Genomic DNA, 21590 nt, shown 5'->3' on the forward strand with positions numbered 1-21590 from the left:
ACATGCAGTTGCTTGAGCAACTGTTTAATCAGTCTCTTTGTTGTCAAAGCTCTGCCTCCCTTGATGTAGGCTTGATACAGTTTAGGCTGGTATGCCAACCAAACAAGAAAACAGCACATGACCAATATCCTTAGAAGTATTGCAGCTCATATTAGTGTGAGAGGGACAGCACACATCATTTCTGTTATCTTCTGTCTTTTCAGTGCAGGATGTCCAGATCCAGAGTGTTTATGATGGTCAATGTTGCTCTTGTAGTGGGAGATGTAGAAGGAGGTGATTTGTCACACAAGTCAAAGTGTACACAAGTAATAGTTCAGCAGCTGTCTGAAGCTACATCTACACCAACATGCTTAAAATACATAACTATTGCCTCATTCACACCTAGAGTCTACACCACTCTGGCATATTCAAACCCCTAAAATGGAGACTTTTGAAAACGATGATGCAGACATCATGTTTGGTTCCTGATTGGGTCTTATCCAGATTTGGAAATTAACTTTATTGTCCACCTGCCACTGTGGCTGATGGATTCCCAAAATCTACCAGCCACTCAATAGATGACCATTGTTTTGGTCATGGCAAAGCCACTTGTATACTAGCATTTGGCTGGTGACTGGTGATAATTTCCAACCTTGGTTTTATCAGTCACAACATGTCAGGCCAGAACATCACAGCCAAGCCTCCATACTTTTTGTGATTTCATCCTGCTTGTGTGGTTAAAGTTATTTCTTTGCCATTGCTATAGCTTCCTCTGGCGATGGATAATGCTCCTGGTACCTCTCTAATATGTCGCCATATTTGCTTTGCAGCAATCAAACAATATATCTTTTCCGCCTCACACATTGCCTTACTGTTACTGCCTTACTTTCATTAACAGTTCCACCTCGTCGGCGGTCCAAGGAAAGACATCTATGGTCTTGCTTTTCCCCTTTCATGTTCTTCCTCTGTGTCATTTTCTGTTGCCCAGCAACCAACTACAGAGTACACAGTCTACTTCCTGTTTACAGCAGCTTTGCATGCCCAGTTTACCTGAACGGACATGTGATATGTGTTTTCTCAGAGATGTTAGTATGGATGGAGATTATTTCTGATGTGGATGTAGCCTGAATCTTAATCAGTGGTATCTAAAACAGTTTGTATCGACCACCCAACAGTCAGCGTGACCAAATTGTATGTTTCTTTTAATCTTTTTTTTTAATCTTTACTCTGAATGTATGAAGGCACAAACATGTCAGCCAGTTTCCGTGTCATTGTTTGACAGGACACGACACTTATCATGGCAAGACAGGACCTGTGTTTGGAAAATGTGAGATGTCCTATCTTAAGATTTAAAGTACCATCTAGTGTGCTCCCGGCCTCGTCTCACGTGCTCTCACCATTTCCGTATCCTCAGGTCCTCCTGCTTATGTCTTGTTGTTGAATTATTCTTAAAATCCATTCGACTCTGTCACATTGGCCACTGTGAGCACGTTGATGAATAGACTTTTAAAATGGTCATTAGAATATGCTCATAAAACTTAATGAACTGTCTTTGAGTCATGATGAGACAAAGGTGTTTTTTATCTCCTGTCATCAAACTCACTCTCCTGGTGTGTCTCTGTAGTAGCTGCAGTCAGACGCAGCTACTGTAGACCTTAGCAGAAAGATTAATCTTATCCTGTTTTTCAACTTTCTTTTTTTTTTGTTCAACCTCCCTTCTGTCTGTCCCCTCCTCCTCCTCTTCCTCCTCCTCCTCCTCCATTTTTCATCGTGCTGACTTGTTGGCTCCTGGCTTCCGTCTTTCTTCATGGCCGGGAGGTGTGTACACTGACCTTTGGTGACCCCTGAGCTCAACCAGGTTCCTCTAGAGAGAGGCAGACTGGGCAGAGACAAGTGAGCGCACAATAATTAAATGTGCCTCCGTGTCCTTGAAATAATTTGGACCATTTTTTAACCTCTTGAACCTGCAGTAGTACTTTTGCAACTGTTTATGTGGGACAGAGAAAGACAAATCTGTTGTCAGTGTGAGAGCAAGGATTTGGAGGGGTAAAGAGTGGTCAGCTGCAGGCAGTCATGTTCTTTTTCTGAAGAGCAACTGTTGGGCCTCAGCCTGAGGGGGCTTGTTTGCATCCTGCAAAAGGGGGCTTTAAGTGAAATGGACACTTGGCTGACGGAGCACTTTGCATTTGCATTCCTGCCCTCTCAGCCTCCTGTTCCCTCTCTCTCTCCCCTCATGTTCTACTCCAGAGCTTTTGGGTATCACTGGGGAAAGCAGTGCATGCTGGGAAGCCGTGTGGGGTGCTGTGCCTTGGTTGGTCAGCAAAGTAGAGGAGGGGGCATGGCTGTGTTGCAGCTCAAGGCCCCTGCTGCCTCCCATCTCTCCTTGGTGCTTTCAGGTCTTTTAGAGTTTGCTCTGCCGGTTACTGCCGCTTCATAAAACCTCAATGGCTGAAACACAATGCCAGGCAGGAGAGGGGTCATGGCTGAACTTGAACCTCGGCTCCAGCCAAGCAACCACTGGCAAACTAAGAAGCCCTAATAAGACAAGTTGCAAATTCCAACCATCCCTCCTGCTGTCTGCCTCTGCCAGCTTACCTTACACTGATACCAACTCTGCCACATATGCTGAGAGCTCATTAATATAATGTCTTAGTCTTTTTATTCTTTTGATACATCATCTCATAGCTAGGATACTGCCTCCTCCTTTGTCTTATATTGACTGACAGTCGTTTATGGACCAGAATCACCTGTATTGCGCTCATAATGCTTTTACCTTATTAAAAGAGGTATCCTGTGAAACTCCTCTGGCTCAATCATTTAGCAGCTGAGCTGTGGCAACATTTAGATTGTATCTGTACATTCATACCTTTTGTATCCCTTCTTTGTCCACCAAAAAAACCCCCTGAAGAATTCTTTCAGTTAGCATTGACCCTACTGTCTCCTTTGTCTTGTTTATCCAGGAGCTGGAGAAAGCCCTGTCAGAGCAGGACTTGGACTTCCTCGGGGACCTCATTGCATGTCTCTTGCAGGGATGCTACCAGCGCAATGACATCACGTAAGTATAGAATGACAATCTGGTACATTGGCAAGGGCTGTAGAAACCAATGTCACTGCAGCTTGAAAGAATACTAATCCCTCAAAATGAACATTTGTATATTTGTTACATGCCTCCGTGGTGAACAGAGGATCCAAAAAGGCAAAGATTCTTGAAAAACTGTTGATACATTACAGTCATTTGGGACCATGTTTTACAACAGCACATTGCGTGCGGTATAATTCAAGTCTCATTTGTCCAGTCGTATGCTCAGTGCTACCCAAACACATGCATGTTTGCTAAAACTTCACAATTATAAAACACTTCTTCCTACAAGTAGCCCATCCTGAGCACGCCTGAGCATATATGTGTGTATGAGCTCAGACGCACAAGTTCTAATTGTAATGTTTTAGTAAAAATGCATGTGTTTGGGAAGTACTGAGCATACAACTAGATAAATGAGACTTGGAGTACACTGCAGGAGTTGTGTGAGAGTTTGTAAATGGAAGTTTCTATGTAGTTTTGCTGCTGTTAAACACAGTCCCTGTTTACTTCAGTTCAGTTCATTTGCCTTTTTTGGATCCTCTGTTCACCATGGAGGCATGTTCAAGTGAACATGTGGTGAGCAACTGATATACAAATGGTCCTTTTGCAGGTGAAGTATTTTTTAAGGGCTTTTTTTTTAATTCAATGGCATCCACAACAGATGGATGAAGTTTTGAGTCAGGGCCTAAGGAGAAGTTGTAAGCAAGCAATATCGAGGTACGAAAGGCACAGTTCAGTCTATACATACCTGGGTTTTGGACCATAGTCTGGTTTCAATGCAGTAAGGAAAATAGGTGGATATTGTCAGTAAGTAAGCTGACAAAGCAGGATTCAACCATTTAGTGTTCTCGCCAATAGGACAAAGAATCATTCAAAATGTACCTATATGATATTAATATGACACTTTTGTTGTTGTTTGTCTATTCCAGAAAAGCACTTAATCTTTGAAAAATATAAACTCTACAAACAAATAAAGCTAAAATGAACTTAAAGTAAAATACTTTAAATTAGGAACATTTTGAATAAAATGACATTTTAAATATTTGATGAAATAATATGTAAGAAAAATTATGAATCTGACCAGAAATTCAATTCTAGGTTTGGGTCTTTAATAGTTTTTAATAGTCTGTACGATGGGCACATTTCAGTCAGCACAGTGAGGTACTAAGGAGGTCCAGTCCAACTCTATAACACAATACTTGTCATTGCTGTTTCCAAAAGTGTTTTATTTGAGCAAAGTTTGTTGCCATATTAGTTTGTCATATCGTGCTTGACTCTGTCATTCATAAAATAACTGAAAAGGGTAGTCTGGCAATGTTTCAGCTTTGTTAGAGTGGCCTCAGAAAAGACTAAATCTGGCTATAAGAGTTTATTGGTCACCATGCATTCTGACGGATGACCTGCACCCTACGGTTTACTTTGCTCAAAGCCTTTGACTCGTATTTTTGAATTCTGTTTCACAAACCCAATTTTAGGACTCAACCTTGTCAGACCGAGAACAGTGAATGCACCTCATGCAATTTTTAAACAAAACATTAAAGGCACAGTGGAAAATAATCAATGCACTTTTTTTAGATTGATGTGTATCAGCCAAGATAAAAGCAGTATTTCCATCTACTTCAAATTAGTCATAGCACCCAAGAGCCTTCACAGGAAGTCTGAGTCACCGACAAAATGACTCGCTGAGGAGTCAGAATTTACTCACCATATGGTGACTTAAACTCTGGTGAAATCATGCTGTGCTGCTACAGCAATATAGGAAAACAACTAGAACCACTGAAACTTTTCTCTCCTCTCTAATCAAATGATGGGAGAAAGTGAGTAGCTGAGGTTTTTATTCAAATCCACAAATATGTTTAATCTCTCATGGGGCTTCCCCCTTCAGCCTTCACACACCTCCTACCCCAGCCATCATTAGAAAGTAGCATAGTGGTACCAGTGAAGTGATAAGCAGAGAGGCAGGAATGATCCAGTTTTTCCACCCAGGCAACCGGTAAGAGGAGGACAACCTGCTTTATTGGACTGGACAGGCGCTGGCATCCTGGGGGTGGCTGCTCAGCACTGGCCTTTCACAGAGCTGCCCTTTTCATCCGCACGTGTTAAACGCTCTGCCGGAGCGGGGGAAAGGAGGGAGGGAGGATGCTGGGGAGAACGAGGGACAGAAAGTAGGAGAGAGATGGGGTAGTGAGGAGGAGTGGGCTGGGGGGTGGGCTGCAGCTGTGTGAAAAGTGCACACTGCTCTTTCAAGATAAGCCATTTTTTTTCTGTCGCTCTTTCTCTGCGCCGTTGCATAGATGCTCACCCCTGCCCCAAGCCCTTGTTCTGTTCATCTGTGTTGGAACTGAAAGGTACAGATTAATCGGCAAGACCTGAACCGGAACCAACATTTATTTATCAGAGATACAACCCCACTCCTATTCAAAGAAACAGAGTCTTTTTTTTCCAGCCCCACCTCCTCTTTCTCAGCAGCCACTAAGGTAGTTTGAACTTTGTTTGTTTCCTAAGATGTGCATCACAAAAGGACGCTAGTTGATATTGAGACAGGGTGTGTTGGCTTGACAATGTGCACACAGCATTTGCAATTGAATTGGTTGCATTTATCCAAACTGACAGATCTCAGTGGACCAAAAAAAACCTTATGTCTGGTTTTTGCTTTTATTATTTGGTATAAGTGTCATTTGGATCTTAATTTGTAATTAAAACATAATGATGTTCCTATAACTTCATGAGCCAGTTAAATGTGTAACAAGTCACAGCAGTCAGATAAGTGAATCAAACATAAATTAATTTTTCAGGGGCTTTAACTAAATGGGATCTTAAATCTTTAATTTGAAGTCAGCTTTATTTATATAGCCTAACAGACGTGTTTCAGATTACTTTACAGTGAATAAACCTACCCAAACAGAACAAGGAAAAAGTCACACGTAGGAAATACATAAGACATGTGACAAAGTGAAGCACTGCTCCATCGAAACTTTCCATACTAGCAATAAAATGAAAGAGATTCTTCACCAGAGTGGCTGATTCTTCAGATTACGCAAAGTCAAAAAAGATTTCTAATGAATTTGCTGTGCTCCCATGTGTACCCAAATAACCTGACAATATTTGTGTCTCAGTAGATTTTGTAGGTGTTGACATTGTTTCACAGTGTTCTAAGTTTTGCCTTTTATGTGGTCTTGAGAAACGTACAGCATCTGCCGCGCTCACTCTCTGCCTCTCCTCTGTTCTTTCGCTCTGCCCTTCAGCCCCCAGGCATTTAGCAGTTACCTGGACGACATCATCAGCTACAGGTGGGAGCTGGAAGAAGGGAAGCCCAACCCACTTCGAGAGGGCCCCTTTGAGAATCTCGCTCCCCGCACTCAGGTGGAGCTGCTGCACCGGCTGTGCGACTACCGTCTGGATGCTGCCGATGTCTTTGACCTGCTGAAGGTATACGTCCGTGAGGATCCGTAAAAACAGTTTATTTTTTCTGACAACTGAATTGACATCAAAGCTATGTGCTTGTGAGCAATGATACCAGGATACCAGTGAAGCTACATTAGTCAACCACAAAGTTATGACCTACCTAACCTGTTAGCTTGTAAGTATTGTGTCTCATTTACACTGTAGGGTTAGTATGTGGAAAAACCTGCTACCGTAATTAGTTTTTTAACTTTTACAGTTGAAGTAGTTAAATGGATTGAGTGTGTGTGTGTGTGTGTGTGTGTGTGTGTATACGTGTAATACATTAGGGTTTGTGGTTTCAAACCATGTTTTTGTACACGGTGTATAGCACACTCTAACACAAAGGGAGTTGGTGAATTTGAAAGCACCATACATCTTCATTCTTTTAATCATTTAATAACACTAGAGTGTTTTACTGTGGCCTGAAAAGGAGCTGCAAGATTTATATTTACACCTTCATGTGTAACAGAATGCTTACAGTCTAAGTGAATTTACAAGTAATGTAGCTTTTTATTACACCTGACAAAGATAACAGCAGCTCAACATATATTCAGGAATGAACTAAGGTGCAACTAATAACAACCTGACAGTTTTATCTCCGCGCTGTCCGTCAGTTTACCATTTCCTTCTAATATATTTTGAAGATTTCTCATGAGATAAGATTTTTTTGAAATTATTTATTAGATTCAATTTATGAATGCACTCCAGAAAGATACTGAAAGCGCTTCACGTCTGCGTATGATTTACACCCTTGAAGGCTCAAAGGACTGAATGACATCACCAAGTGATGATTTAAAAACACAGTGTTACACATGATTTAAGAAATGTAATTTCCCCCACCCCCCCATCAGGGACTGGAGGCAGACAGCCTGAGAGTGGAGCCGCTGGGGCAGGATGGAAATGGAGCCCTCTACTGGTACTTTTACGGCACTCGTATGTACAAAGAGGAGCCGGTCAAGAGGAAAGCGGAGAAGATCAGGTAAATACCACTGGGCATTGTGTGTCTTCTGTCTCTGTCTCAGTGCACCAAGAATGTCTGTTGCGTCACTGGTCATGCTCTCAGTGGTTAACTAGTGCATGTGGTAAGTGTGTTATTTCAGTAGTAGTTTGACCCTAGTTTACAGGCCTGTTAAGGGTTAATTATAGAGGTCTCCGGTTGCTAATTACTCTGGTTAAAAGGCTGTAATTGGGAAGACCTCTCTTTTACCTAGTGCTGTTTTTCCAGCAGTGAAACCGCTGAGCTGACGTTACCAGAGAAAAAGAAAAGGGGAAGACCACCAAAGAAGAAAAAACTGGAAGACCCTCAGCTAAGGTGTGCAAAAACTGTTATGTTTGTTGTCAGTGCCAACAGTGTGTAGCAGAGAAATGCACACATGTGCTGTTTGGCAGCTGTTGCACAGATGTACTCGTTATGCCAAAAGAAAACCTGCATTAATCTGACAGAACAGACGCTACAGCTGTTTGCCACGTGGTCTTTGTGTGCAAAAGTTGTAGGAGCTGTTCTAGAAAAGTAAACATGATTGAGTTTTTGAAGACTTGTGTAATTATTTCCTTTGCTCTCAGTCAGTTGTTGACTGACCTGTAGCCTACTGCTAGATCTGACATATAATAAGTGATTAATAAATTAAGCATTTCTTAGCCATACATTTTCAAATTATATTTTGATTACAAGTGTATAACACAAATTTTATTAGCTCTGTGGGAGAATGTAGATCATGGAAAATATTATAGATGCAATACAGAGTAATCAAATCTAACATCCAAAAAGCCTAATAGTGGAAACATAAATTCATTGTGGGGGAGTTGCTCTTAGATTTAAACTATTGCAACTGCAGCATGTTTGAAATGACTCCGTCCTTTGTAGCAATGTGTTGTATCTATTACTCTTTTATTTTTTTTACCTTTCAGTGAGGTGGAAAATGAAGTGCCAGAAGTGAAGACAGAAAATGGGATCGAAGATCTCAGCCCCAGCGCAGGTGAGAGCTCATGAATTTAAGCAATTACATTTGTATTTTGACTACATCGAGGAATCTGTGTATTTGTGCTTCATTTAAGTTTTGACTACCAGTTTCACTGATTTAAATTGTCTCCACACGTCTTCCCCAGAATCAATAAGCCAACGTCTCTCCTCTTTGCTTCTACCAGGCCGAAAGCGAGGCGCTTGGTCCCTTGTGTGTGATACAGAGGAACAATGGGTCAGTCTGGCAGAAAGCATCAAGGACAAAACCTCCCCACAGGACCGCCACCTCTACCGTGTCATCAGCCAGAACTTCCTGCCTGAGATCAGCAGCATGATTGAGCACAAGGTCAGACACCAGAGAGACACTGCTACTATTAGTCCCAATTACAGCAGAACATTATGGAGTCTGGGTTGAGTTTATCAGAGGCTACCCAGAGCAATATGAATGAATACCAGCTCATAAACAGCAATTGCAACCATGCCAGATGTGCTGCTGTTAGCATCTAAAAATGCTGATTTAATTTTTGCTTCCTATCCTGGAGTGTTTGTCACAAACAGCCAACATACTGACAGTTGTGATGGTGGCAGTATCTATCAAGCTTAATGTGAACTTTTCTCATTTTATCTTAATATTAACCCCATGTTAGACTTGAAAGCCCTCCATTGGTAGTACAAAAACCTCCATGCCAGTGACAGCCGTGGTCGGAGGCATTATGTTTTTGGGTTATGTGTCTGTCCATAACTCAGGAACACAAGGAGAGACATTTGGTCTGATGCTGAACGGGTGACACTAATCTTCGGTGTCCATTTTAAAACTGTGGTGATTGTTTCTCCACCAAAAGATCATTGGTTTTGCTGATATTGAGTTTCAGGTGACTGTCGTTGCACCATGTGACAAAGCTCTGTATCAGTCCTCCTCTGTAAAAATGCTCCAGTGAAGACAGCATGTTTGTCACTGGAAATTATTCACACCAATATCATGATAATTTCCACTTTGCCAAAAAAAATTACACTTAATGCCTTTTATTAAATCAATTCAAAGTCTTGACTACATATACTATATGACTCAGGACAGACATGGATGTAAACTACAACTTGGCTGGTTGGTTGAGGCATACAAGTGTGAGGCTGTAATTCTAGTGACAGCTTCATTTTAAATTAATGTTAATTTTAGTCCCTATACGTATGACTTTTTAGCACTGGCAGCCCCAGTGAAGATTGAGTAATGGAGCTTGAAGAGTTAAGCAATCTCCCCCAGTCTCCATTCAGGCGCTTTCATGTTCTGACACAGATCGCTGTCCTCCTCCAAGAGTTTCATTCATGATCCCGGACACTTTAGCTGGGCCAGCTCAGCTGCAGGAGAGGTGAAGTGAAGGGAAGCTGGTCTGTGCTTGCCCTTAGTTCTGCACACCTCCTTGGTAATGAAGTCTGCCCCAGGCCTTTAACTTGAGCTTGACTGTGGAGAGCTATGATCTCGTGCGTCTTTGGTAGAATGAGGGCACAAGTTCTGTCGTAGTCCTGCTGGGCTTGGCCATACCTTGGGTCGTGCTCATTTGCCTGTCACATCTTCTTGGAATGTGTGTTGCTGTAAGTACCTCAGGGGGAGATCGTAGAGATATGTTTCGCTCTGTTCACAGCAAGCATGAGTCAAAGACAACACTACCCACTCAATTTTCCTTCCAACGAATTTCAGTAGTTTCCAGTGGAATTCATTTCAGTTACTGGATGGTACAGCTAGTCAAAGCTTAAGTGGGTCCCTGTTTGTATCCTACCTATTTATATAAAGATGATGATTAGGCTCTTTCTACTCCTATGACGTTAATAATATAGTTAATATAGAAACCCTCGCAGCCTGTCACCATCATCATCAGCAGTGAAGTAAAGGATCCCGCTGACAGTTTGATGTTGGCTGAACGGTCAGTCACTTCTCACAAATAGTCAGTTGGTGAATGTAGTCTTATCCTTCATTGACTGTCATACTCACATTATATATGGCATTCAAAAGGACTCTCTTGCAGTAGCTTTGGATTTGGGCTGGTCAGTGGAGGAGCATCTTGGAGAATTTTTTTCTTGAATTTTTGTAAGTGTGTGAGACTTTAAGAGACAGATTTATATTAAACAGAACAGAACTTTACATGGCCTCTAGCACACTTGGTCACAGTGTGGAAAAATGCTCTAATTATACTTTGTGCAAAGAACACTCTCAATTAAAGTCTCATTAAAGGAAGTGCACTCATCTGATGTTCTTCTTATGTGCAAATAAACCCCACTGATGTCACACAGCTGGAGATCATACTGTATTAAAAGATCCCGCGGGGGAGTGGGAGAGAGGAAAATTACTAATTGTGTAAATTTACAAGTTTATTTATTTTACCTCTCTGTTTATTTCCAACCTGACAGCTGCAGATTCTGCAGCTTTTAAACTTTAAACTTGACTCAGCAGATTTAAACGTTATACTCAAGATCTCCATTTACGTATACTGACAGTATCCCATAATAAATTATACGGGGAAATCATTTTAGATTTTAGTCAAATCAACGTAAAATGAGTTTTATTGATTGGATATGGTCTGTGATAAATACCAATAGACTAATCCATGTTCTAATCAATGTTTAGCTGTAATATACCAGCAGCATAAAATGGACTTGAGCAAATCAGGACCAAGCAGAAAAACATAATCTAATGTGGTGACATTATGGTATGGTTTGATGGGATTAATACTGCATTTCATATGCAAGTAAATGCCTCACTGATTAATAATATAGTGAACCATTAATGTGTAATGTTTCATGGGGGTTTAATGAAAGGTTTCTTTTAGAGCCAGTGTTTGCAAATGGACCAGAGAACACTACTACACATTCAGTAGTTCAGTAACAGCAAGAACAACCTTGCAAATAATACAAAACAATATTTTTGCTCAGATTAATATTTCCACATCACTGATATACTGTAGGTTCTGTGGAAGAAAAAAAACACAACGCAATACTTACAGCAAGCGCTAATGTAACTACACAGCTTTATTCAGTGGCATTACTAATGTAACATTACATGAGTTGGATTAAGTGCAGTTATAATGTTGAAGCTGATTTCAAGCTTAAACTCTGAACAGAAACTGGTCCAGACCAGGTTAGGTCTGTAGCATAAGTTACCATGGCGATCTAGAAGAGATCGACCCTCCTAGGATGGAAAAATCTGGCTTTAGGCTCAACTTACCGTGCTAACCTTCTAACCTGGCTAGGTGGTAACACCCCTCTGAGCTCTGTAAAACACATTGATCTTTATTGTGTTTGTTATTTTCTAGTTACTATAAAGACATTGTAAAATTCATAACTATTTTAAACCTTCAGAGCCCAAATGTCTTCAAATTGCTGGTTTTGTTTCACCAATAGTCCAAAATCTCAAACTATTCAATTCAAAACAATACAAAAACAGAAAAGCAGCCACTCTACGCATTAAAGCAGCTGAAACCAGCAAATGTTTGTCATAAATTGACATAAATATATGTATGTCTTCATGTGGGTGTATGCGTGCATACAAGCGTGTCAAATCTTCAGTGTGTGTAGCCTCTTGAATCCTCCTCTCCACGTGTCTCAGGCTGCTGTCACCAGCCATTTCATGGGGCACTGACAGCGGGCGGGAGCTCACCTTGAGGCAGGATGGAGCCTCTTGAATGACAGCTCTGCTGCGCTGCAGGATTCTCTCGACCTCTCTAAAGTGTCGACACCAGAGGCACTCTATCTTGTGTGTGCTGGATGGAGGGGGGGTTTAGTGCTGGTGGTAATGTGGGGAGGAATTGTGGAGCCCCAGGATATGCCAGTGCTTCACACTAAGACATGGCAGAGATGGAGTGGGGACTGAAGAGTTGTGGAGGGCACTATAGATCAGATCATGAACATCTGTCTTTTTTTTTTTTCTCCTATTCGCCTCTCACTCCCAACCCACATCTTCCTTCCTCTTTTACCTCCACACCTGCACACATACACAGGCTACATACAGCTGCTACTGCATTTTAAGGCCTCCTCTAGCTGTTTTATGGATGACCAGAAGCCTGACTGAGGCACCTCCCAGTGCTGTCGGCCGCTCCGGGCTGACAGTTATTCACAGTCCGTCTTCCCTGATGAACTCTGACGTGAGCTGCAGAGGCCAGTCCCTGATACAGACAGGCTTTCAAGGGATCTGCTTAGAGCTCTCTGTTGGCTGGTGTCTCTCTTCTTTCCCGTGTGCTATATCTGGATCACTGATGTGGATTCAAATGTGGATTGTAGTCTGTATTTTCAGGATGCATGGTGAGAGAGTCAAAATATCATGCTCAAAAGATTGGCTGTCTGGTGTTATTTCACTGTGTTGTGTATTTGTCAAACTGACTAAGCTCAGCTGTCAACCTAAGAGAAAGGTGGGGGAATGCAGGAAGTGGAGGAGAGTGACTTGGGTGAGGGGGGAGCAGAGCCAGTGACCTCTCAATACTCACCACTCCTCTGCAACTCCCCAGGGCCTGTCAGTGTGTTGGCTTGTGTGTGGCTGTCTGTCTCATGGTCTTGACGACTCAATCAGTAATTGGTTGACCATAGAAATGACAGATATCCACCTATGTAATTCAGAAATTATAAAGTTGGAATGGTAGATTAAAAATTAGAATAATAAACGTAAGTTTGTCATCCACTGATAGTTGGCTTATTAAAAGAAAGACAGGATTGCCCCTTCGTTTACATTTGGATTGTGCCTTTAACAGCCTACAAGACACAGAACTGATCTTATTTTTCATTTTTCTTCAGGAGCGGGAACAGAAACAGAAGCTGCTGGACCCAGCCCCAGTTCGCATATCACAACGGTTCTCTGAAAAACACGTTAACCAAGAGGAAGAGGTATGTGTCTCTGTCTTTGTATTTGTTTTGATAGTATTGCTGTGTTTCTAAAAAGACATTCATCACATCATACAATTTTTAATTTTCACACATAATCCGCTAGTTTGTTTTTGTTTTAACAATGCTTCTTTACAAAACATGCTATGTGCTTTTTTATTTACATTATATTGGAAACCACTTATAGCAATCACAGCTACAGCATTCAATTTTGGGTCTTTTCATACATGACAGCACATGGAGAAAACATTAAAACTACTGTAATTTTATTCATTTATTTATTTATTTTAATTTTAAAGCAATACTTTGCCTTTCGGTTGCCCGTCTGCCTCCAGCTGGCTACTTGAGGCTGGTGCTGCATGTACATTGAAATCATGATGGCAAATGGAATGTAATATTCTCATGATAAAAATTATTCCTCAAGGGGCAACGGTGGCTTAGTGGTAGAGCAGGCGCCCCATGTACAAGGCTGTTGCCGCAGCGGCCCGGGTTCGACTCCAGCCTGTGGCCCTTTGCTGCATGTCACTCCCTCTCTCCCCCTTTCACACTTGTCTGTCCTATCAAATAAAGGCTAAAAATGCCACCCAAAATATCTTTAAAAAAAAAATTATTCCTCAAAGCTTATGACAGACTGCCAAAAACAAGCCAATAAGATGCAGCAGTGAAATTTGGTGTTCCTCAGGCTAACTGCACTCAAACAATGAGAAACAGTCATGGCTGCTATGGAGACAGAAAGCGAATACATTTGGGGAAATCACCTGTGGTTGAAGCTGCCCTCTTCATGTGGAATCATAATGCCCACGAAATAAAACAGCAGCACTGTATTTTGAAACAATCAGTGAAATTCAGTTAACAGCGAAACTCTCTTTTTTATTTCTTTACATTCATGTAATAAATATAAAAACGTCAATTATCTGCATGATAAATAAAGAAAAAGAAAACAAAATTGGTCATAATAATCGTCCATTTATCATGATAAATTTGATCTGGACAGACGTGATCACTATGACAGGTTTCCACTGCACATACATTCAGGTGTAATGAGGTGTTTGTTGGAAGTATTTGGGGGTTTGGGTGCAATGCTTCTGTACATTATTCCTGGAGTTGTATGCACAGGATTGATATAGTTAAAGCTGTCTAACTTTCAGCTTCCTAGTATTCATTACAAGCTGTCCTTCCACAAGTCCTGAGTGGACTAATGGGCTTTTGTTTATGTGTTTAGGACAATCTGAAGGCCATAGCAGAGGAGGAGAAAAGGAAAGATGAAGAGCTGGACAGGCAGGTCCTGCTGGCCGAGCAGCGACGAGAAGAGGAAAGGCTTCAGCAAGAAGAACAACAGAGAGAAAAGATGGAGAAGATCAAAGCCGTGGAGGGTAAGATGGATGGCTGGAAAGATGAACAGCTTCTGTTTGTGCACAAAGTACCCATATTTTAAGATCTAAACGATATCCCTGAGGTACTGTAGCACATCTGCGATTACATGCAGAAAGGTTACAAAATAAAAAGGAGCTCAGTGCCAAAAGTCAAATATCAAGGAGCAGCAACAATTTCACATTCTTTCATCAGCAACCTGTCAGCATCAGGTAGGGGGCTTTCGCACTCTTCTTCCAACTCAGGGATCAAGGGCAGAATTGATTGTGAAGGGCACCCCACACACACAGACTTTCACATCTCCATTGCTGTGGTTTGGCTCGTTACTTGGCTTGAAAATGTGCTGTAGCGTAGCAGCACTCGGAGCTTTGTGATTTATGTATAGTACACAGAGACTGTGAGAGGGAATGTTCAGGGCCTTTAATCACAGGATCACTTCTCTTTTTCTCCCCCCTCCCCCTCTGATGTCATCTGTCAAGGGTTAACGAACTGCTGATTGTGCTTCAGTGGAGGAGCCTCATTAATGTATTATAGATGAACAGCAGGACCTGGCCAGCTCTCTGTGTGGATTGCATATGTGGAATCCTCCCTCGAACCTCTTTAATCCACACGGGGGGGGGGGGGGGGCAGGCATCTCATGTTAAAAGATAAAGCAGCGATACATATGCACTCTCTCTGTTCTGCTCTTTTGATCAACTGGGCCGAAGAAAAGATGGCTGACGAATCGCTCTCTTTCTACTTATCCGAGCTGCCGCTGTCTCTGATTCCCAAGGCCTGGTTTTCATTGACTCTCCTGACAGCCTCGGTGGACAGCAAGTGCAATTTAAACTGTAACTCAAGAGCCTGAAAAAGCAATTAAAACACTGTTTGCCTGCAGCCTTCTGAGACTGATGTTTTTTTATTGTTTGTGCTGCTAATTGCCCCCTCTGTTTGTCCTTCTCTCTCAGAACGAGCTAAGAGGCGAAAGATGCGTGAGGAAAGGGCCTGGCTGCTGTCTCAAGGAAAAGAATTACCACCTGAACTCTTGAATCTGGAGCCTTCTTCTCCTGTCCACAGAACACGCAGGAATAAAGCATTGTGAGAGGCTTTTTACATTTGACTCGAGATTTCACTTCCTACCTTAATGACTCAAGGTGTATTATTTCTAACACGTTGTATGTTTGACGTTTCAGCTATGAAATCGATGACGACTACACTGCTCTATATAAAGGTATGCTTACTGAGCAGTTACTTGAGGTTGTTGACTTAACTCAGTCTGTATTAATATGTGTTCTAATGTCTGATCTAATCTCTCCTCTATAGTGCTCGAGGTCTTGAAAGCCCATAAAGATGCTTGGCCTTTCTTGGAGCCTGTGGATGAGTCCTATGCCCCGAATTACCATGAGATCATCCAGGTACTAAATACAAGACAATGACAGCTGGCATGTGATAGCAGTAGTGATATTGTATTTGAATATGTTTGGTTCACATCGCAAATAATGTATTCAATCACAAATATTGTATTACTTGAGGTGTTTAGTTGTTATACTTAATCGTTCTTCCAATCCTTTCAGACTCCCATGGACCTGTCCACCATTGAAAAGAAGCTCAACGATGGGGAGTACGTTGCTAAGGAGGAGTTTGTTGCCGACGTGAAGCTAATGTTTGAGAACTGCATCGAGTACAATGGAGAAGACAGTGGTAAATGAGCACAGTTGCACAAACACAAACCAGCTCTAACCCAAAAGTGCCTGCTTCCTCCAAAAAGAATTTGGCTTCAAAATCCATTTCAGTGTGTGTGTGTGTGTGTGGGTGTGTGTGTGTTGTGAGAAAGACGTGCATATATGAATTTTTGGGGTGAGAGTCAGGGGGCGACAGTGGGAGAGAGAGCAAAAGAAAAGGGGCCGGACTCAGTGCTGTGTTGGGGCCGGGGCCAGGGCAGCCTTGACAGTGATTAATGAGGAGTGATTGAGCTGTGCTCCAGTGCTCAGGGGGATCTGAGCCCTGCAGTTCCAGAGAAACATTCCAGCCCCTAAGCCCCCTGTCTGGAGCCATCCATCCAACTGAATACTCTCCCCAGGGACAGGGGGAGGAGAGTGGTAAGGGGGCCCAGGGTGGAGCAGGAGGAGGAGGAAGGGGTTGGCGGAGCAGGGGTCAACCTACGCCCTCTGACCTGGTCAGTCGGCCAGCGCTGGGCTGAGAACAGAGGAGCAAGTGTGTTTCTATGGGTACATGGCATGCATATTGGTGTGTAGTGTTTGAGTGTAAGGGAATGACTAAGAGATGGGGCGAGGTGGAGTTTGTGGGAGTGTGTTTGGTTTGTGAAAGCGAGGGAGTGACTTTCAGCATGCAGATGAAAAGCTATCAAGTGTACATGAGTCGATGTGCAACAGGTGTTGTTTTTCATGTGTGTGGCTGTGTTTATAGGGGTGCAGGAGATGTGTAAGAACCTATATGTGTTTTATCACATGAGCATAGCTAATATCAATGTCTGCCTTTCCTCAGAGTACACTATCATGGCAGAGAGTCTGGAAAGGTGTTTTAGCCGGGCCTTATTGAAACACTTTCCGTCAGAGGATGGCGACACAGACGAGGAATTCCACATTAACAACGAAGACAAGGAGCGCAAAGACAAAAAGCGCAATCGTGGCAGCAGTAAACATTTGGGACCTGAAAGCCTGATCAAAGCCACTGAGCAAGTCCAGCGTAAGCGAAACTCCCAAGGGAACAAGAGCAGCACGCTGTCAGAGGATGAGGACAGCAAAGCAACGCGACCACCTCCTCCGCTTCACTGGACCAATGGTCCCCCTCACCCCCACGGCCTGCCTCCAAGCCAGCAGCACATTCATCAAGGAGACATCAGGGGCATGTATCACCCAGGGCAACAGGTAGCCACAAGATAACATTGCTTGTTTTCCTCTACATTTTTAAAAACCTATGCACCTAATTTGTCACCTATCTTACACAGAAATGTAGTAGAAACACTTAAATAGTGAATTCTCTTTATTATCTTACCAGCTCCGTCGTCCTCCTGGTCCACCTGGTCCCCCTGGTCCTCATGGCCCACACATGTATGGCCAAAGAATGGCCATGGATCCCCGCTTCGCTTACCCAGGTCACATTCCCAGGCATGGAGATCCCGGTTTGAACTGCTTGCCCCACAACTTCAACATGCAGGTATACAGACCAAATTACATCTTTTTAAACTTAATTATAATGTTTAAATTACAGTTTTTACTGAAGAACCACCTTATTCTGTCTGTGGTCTACTTGATGCAGGTAACATGGACTGATGTACACTTACACTGATCACAACACCTTGATTTCTTTTCCCCTAGCATCGCATGGTTGAAGGACATCACATGGGTCCTAGGTATCCCATGGTCCCAGATCCTAACCAGCAGCAGCCTCCACACCAGCAGCAGCACCCCTACATGGGCCCAACTCATGGCCCGTCCCTGGGCCCACGTCCCATGGGCCTCCAGCCGGGCCCTCCTCCTGAAGCCAGCATGTATCCATCCCACCACCGTCCAGAGGGCCACACCATGCACCCCATGGGCAACAGATTCCCTGGGCCAGAGGGGCCACCTCAGCACAATTACCCAGGCATGAGGCCTCCTAGTATGGGCCTATCCAACATGTGGACTGGTATGAATCACCAGGAGAGACCCAACGGGATGCGCATGCAAGATCCCAACATGGTGAACCAGCGCAACTTTAGTTACGGGGGAGTCCCTCCTCCAGTGGGGCATAAACCATGGCCGGAAGCTGCTGGATACCCCCACCCTCCTCCCAATGCCCAGTATCAAATGTCTGCAGCGGTGAGCTCCCCGGGGCCCATGTCCTCGCGTCCCCCTGTTCCACATCCAGACTCCTCTGGCAGGACACGCTTGGCTTCCATGCTGGAAAGCCCAGAGATGCTGGCCCTGCAGCAGCTGTCAGCCTCTTCTGGACCCCCTGCTGGTGCCCCTCATCAGCACATGGGCAACTTTCAGCAGCCCGGGCCCCCATCAGGAATTGGCAACATCCCAGCTCACCCCTCTCAGCAGCCTCCCCCTGCCCCTGAGGTTCAGCTGCTGCGTCCTGCTAGAGACAATAGGCCAGACAGTCAGCCTCCCCAACAGACAGACATGCAGCCCAAAGGTAGACCTGACCTTCTCTCTCAGTGTTTCACCAGCCATCTATATTCTGCATGAAGGAACCCAAGCACAGTTTAACCTTTTCCTACACAAGTGCTCTTTCTATACTGCAGTGTCTCAATTTAATCAGCACAGCCCCCATCTTTGCCCTTCCTCTCTGGGCTTTTTGCAATTTGATTTTAATTATTTTTCACAGTAAGTGGCAAATTGAATATTCATTAGTTGAGCGAATTTTTTGCTGGTTGCTTTAAGGGGAAAAAAGAGATGGCATGTCGCCATGTAAGCTTCACCAGCAAGCTTGCAATTTGTTTGCATTCTCATTTTAAAGGAATGAAACGGGACATGGGTGAATCTTTAATTTGCTTGTTTTGTAATGTTCATTTGATTGGTTGGGATAGATATTATAAAGTGACACAAACCTCGTCTTTTTTTATTTCTATATTCTTTGACAGTATAATGCAGTGATATCAACTCAGTCTTGTTCTTATAATAATAGTTGATCAGTGCTAATGTATTTTCCATTACTCTTTTAATGCTAACTTTCCTTTCATTATTCTGTATTTCAACAGACTCAACATCAGAGAACAAAATGGCTGCCAACAAAATTTCCGACGAAGATTCATCACATAAAAACACTATTTCAATGAATCAAGAGCACCCGTCCATCCGCAGCCCCACAGAACACCACACAGGCCCAGCAGAGGGAATGAAGAGTCCCCTGACCTCTATCTTGGAAAGATCACAGGAGAATCCGTCTGGACCAGTGCTCCCACAGAGTGCAACAGAGAGCCACAAGCAGGAGGGAGATGGCCACCGTCCCATTCATCACATTAGTGCCACAACGGTTTCATCCCACGTCAACACAAGTACCAACGTCTCCACTGATCCCAAACATCCCAACTACCCACAGCATACACAGAACAGTCCACAGCAAAACGCTCAGAGCCCCACACTTCTTCACCAGAATGTACCGCCACTACATGTTGCAGCATCTCAGAGCTCCACTCAGCCAATGTCTGAGAACAACTTGTCACACATGCAGAATGCACATCGGCCAAGTGAACATCAGCAGAACATCCAAAAACAGCAGCAACCTCAGGCAGCCCAGAGTTCCCCTCCCCAATGCCACCCTCAAAGCTCTCCCCAGCAGATGACCCAGAGCACACAGCAACTACCCCCTCATCACCTCTCCCAAAACATCTCTCCACAACGCCCCACCCAGAGCAGCCCCATGCATGGGATGCCACAGAGTGCCACACAAGGAGCCCAGCCTGGACCTCCTCAGCCAGCTCCTCTCACCTCTTTGCCACCCAGTCATCCTACCCCACTGTTACCCTCCCAGCCTAGCCCAGCGGACCATGGAGATCAAAGACCGAGTGAGCCTACTAGTAGACCGGACACAGACGGCAATGCCATTCCTCCACAGCACATGATGAAATCTGGGCCTCCAAATGGTATTTATAAACACCAGGCTTTTAGCCCCAATCACCATCAAACCCAGCTGGTGGGTAGTAACCCAGGTATGCAGGCTCAGAGAGGGCCAGCACCCGCTCACAATCCAGCCATGCCTCCTCAGTCCCAAGGCCAGGTAAATGGAGCCATGGGTCCGTATGGCATGGGGAACCATCCACATCCACACTACAGCCAGACACGGATGACCCGACCCATGCCTCCTTCTGCTCACCACCCTTATCACAACCAGGCCATGAACCCTCTCCACAATCATGCTCAGCACCCGACCTACCACCAGCAGGGAGGGACCGCCTACTCCTACCACTCGTCAGGCCAACAGCACCCTCAGGCCCACCCCAACATGTACCCACCTCATCAGTTCCAGCAGCAACACTACTACCCACAAGCTCAAGCCCATAACCAGGCCAACAGCAGAGGGAGTTATCCTTCAGAGGAGTGGCATCGGTCTCATTATCAGCCTCGCCAACCGATGCCGCCCAACGCCTACCTACCTGTAGCAAGTGCCAGAGGCAACGGTCAGTTAAAGGAGAGCAGTATGTCCCCACTGGGCTCTGAGGGCTCCAGTAGTGCTAGTTTGATGTCCCCTGGCCCTGCGCCAGATGTAGGGCCACACCCTGGAGGCCCAGAGGAGAGGAAGAGTGAAAGCAGGGAGCAGGCCAGCGGATGTAGCAGTGGTGGCAGCCCAGCAAAGCAGGCTCGTACAGAGAGCTCAGAGCGACCTGAGAGCCCTAAAGAAATCCTGGACCTCGACAGCCATAATGCAGCTGCCCGCCGCCGTAGCACCCAGCCACCTCAACATCAACCTCCCGCCTCTGCTGCACACATGGTGTCTGGCTTCATGTACGATCCACGTGCCGTGCACCCTGGGATGCAGCGAGGCGGCGTTCCTCCACCCCATATGATGTTTCAGACTCGTGGAGATGGCAACAGAGCCCCTTACCCTGGCCACCTGTACCCAGATCCCGGACGCTATGCCGCCCAAAGACCTCATCCACACCTGATGGAGGCTCTGCAGCGACCCCAGCAGCTGCCTTACTCACCGGGTCAGACACGCATGGCCATGTACAGACACCCCCGGCCTGCTGGGCACTTCCAGGGCATGATGATTCAGCAGAGAGGCCTGGCACCAGAACACTTCGTACATCCAGGGTAAAATGATTGTTCCAGTCTTTTGCATTTACAACGTTATATTGTTACTCTCTCTTATCAGTATTTTAATTTTGAGCTACACACTTTTACACTTGCTTTTGTTTGTTTCACAGTCAAACTAAACTGTAAACTGCAAGCTGCTGTTATCATTTGATAT

At 44.2% G+C, this 21590-nt stretch overlaps 1 protein-coding gene across 5 annotated transcripts in view; it reads left to right on the forward strand.

Annotated features, from left to right (window-relative positions):
- The window catches only part of cecr2 (CECR2 histone acetyl-lysine reader), a 46109-nt gene that overhangs the window by 21087 nt on the left and 3432 nt on the right, over positions 1–21590 (forward strand). For 2 of the 5 annotated variants that reach the window (XM_033635247.2, XM_078168102.1), the window contains exons 2-17: positions 2940–3034; positions 6304–6487; positions 7354–7481; positions 7728–7814; positions 8411–8478; positions 8609–8808; positions 13236–13325; positions 14545–14695; positions 15641–15770; positions 15866–15903; positions 15996–16087; positions 16247–16373; positions 17178–17560; positions 17691–17849; positions 18011–18815; positions 19381–21433. In XM_033635247.2, coding sequence (XP_033491138.2) covers positions 2940–3034; positions 6304–6487; positions 7354–7481; positions 7728–7814; positions 8411–8478; positions 8609–8808; positions 13236–13325; positions 14545–14695; positions 15641–15770; positions 15866–15903; positions 15996–16087; positions 16247–16373; positions 17178–17560; positions 17691–17849; positions 18011–18815; positions 19381–21433 — 4790 coding nt within the window. The remainder of the gene's footprint in view (positions 1–2939; positions 3035–6303; positions 6488–7353; positions 7482–7727; positions 7815–8410; positions 8479–8608; positions 8809–13235; positions 13326–14544; positions 14696–15640; positions 15771–15865; positions 15904–15995; positions 16088–16246; positions 16374–17177; positions 17561–17690; positions 17850–18010; positions 18816–19380; positions 21434–21590) is intronic. The other 3 variants (XM_033635248.2, XM_078168101.1, XM_078168103.1) reach the window with 3 other exon arrangements.

The sequence above is a fragment of the Epinephelus lanceolatus genome, chromosome 5 (genome assembly GCF_041903045.1).
Source record: "Epinephelus lanceolatus isolate andai-2023 chromosome 5, ASM4190304v1, whole genome shotgun sequence".
Classification (NCBI taxonomy): domain Eukaryota; kingdom Metazoa; phylum Chordata; class Actinopteri; order Perciformes; family Serranidae; genus Epinephelus; species Epinephelus lanceolatus.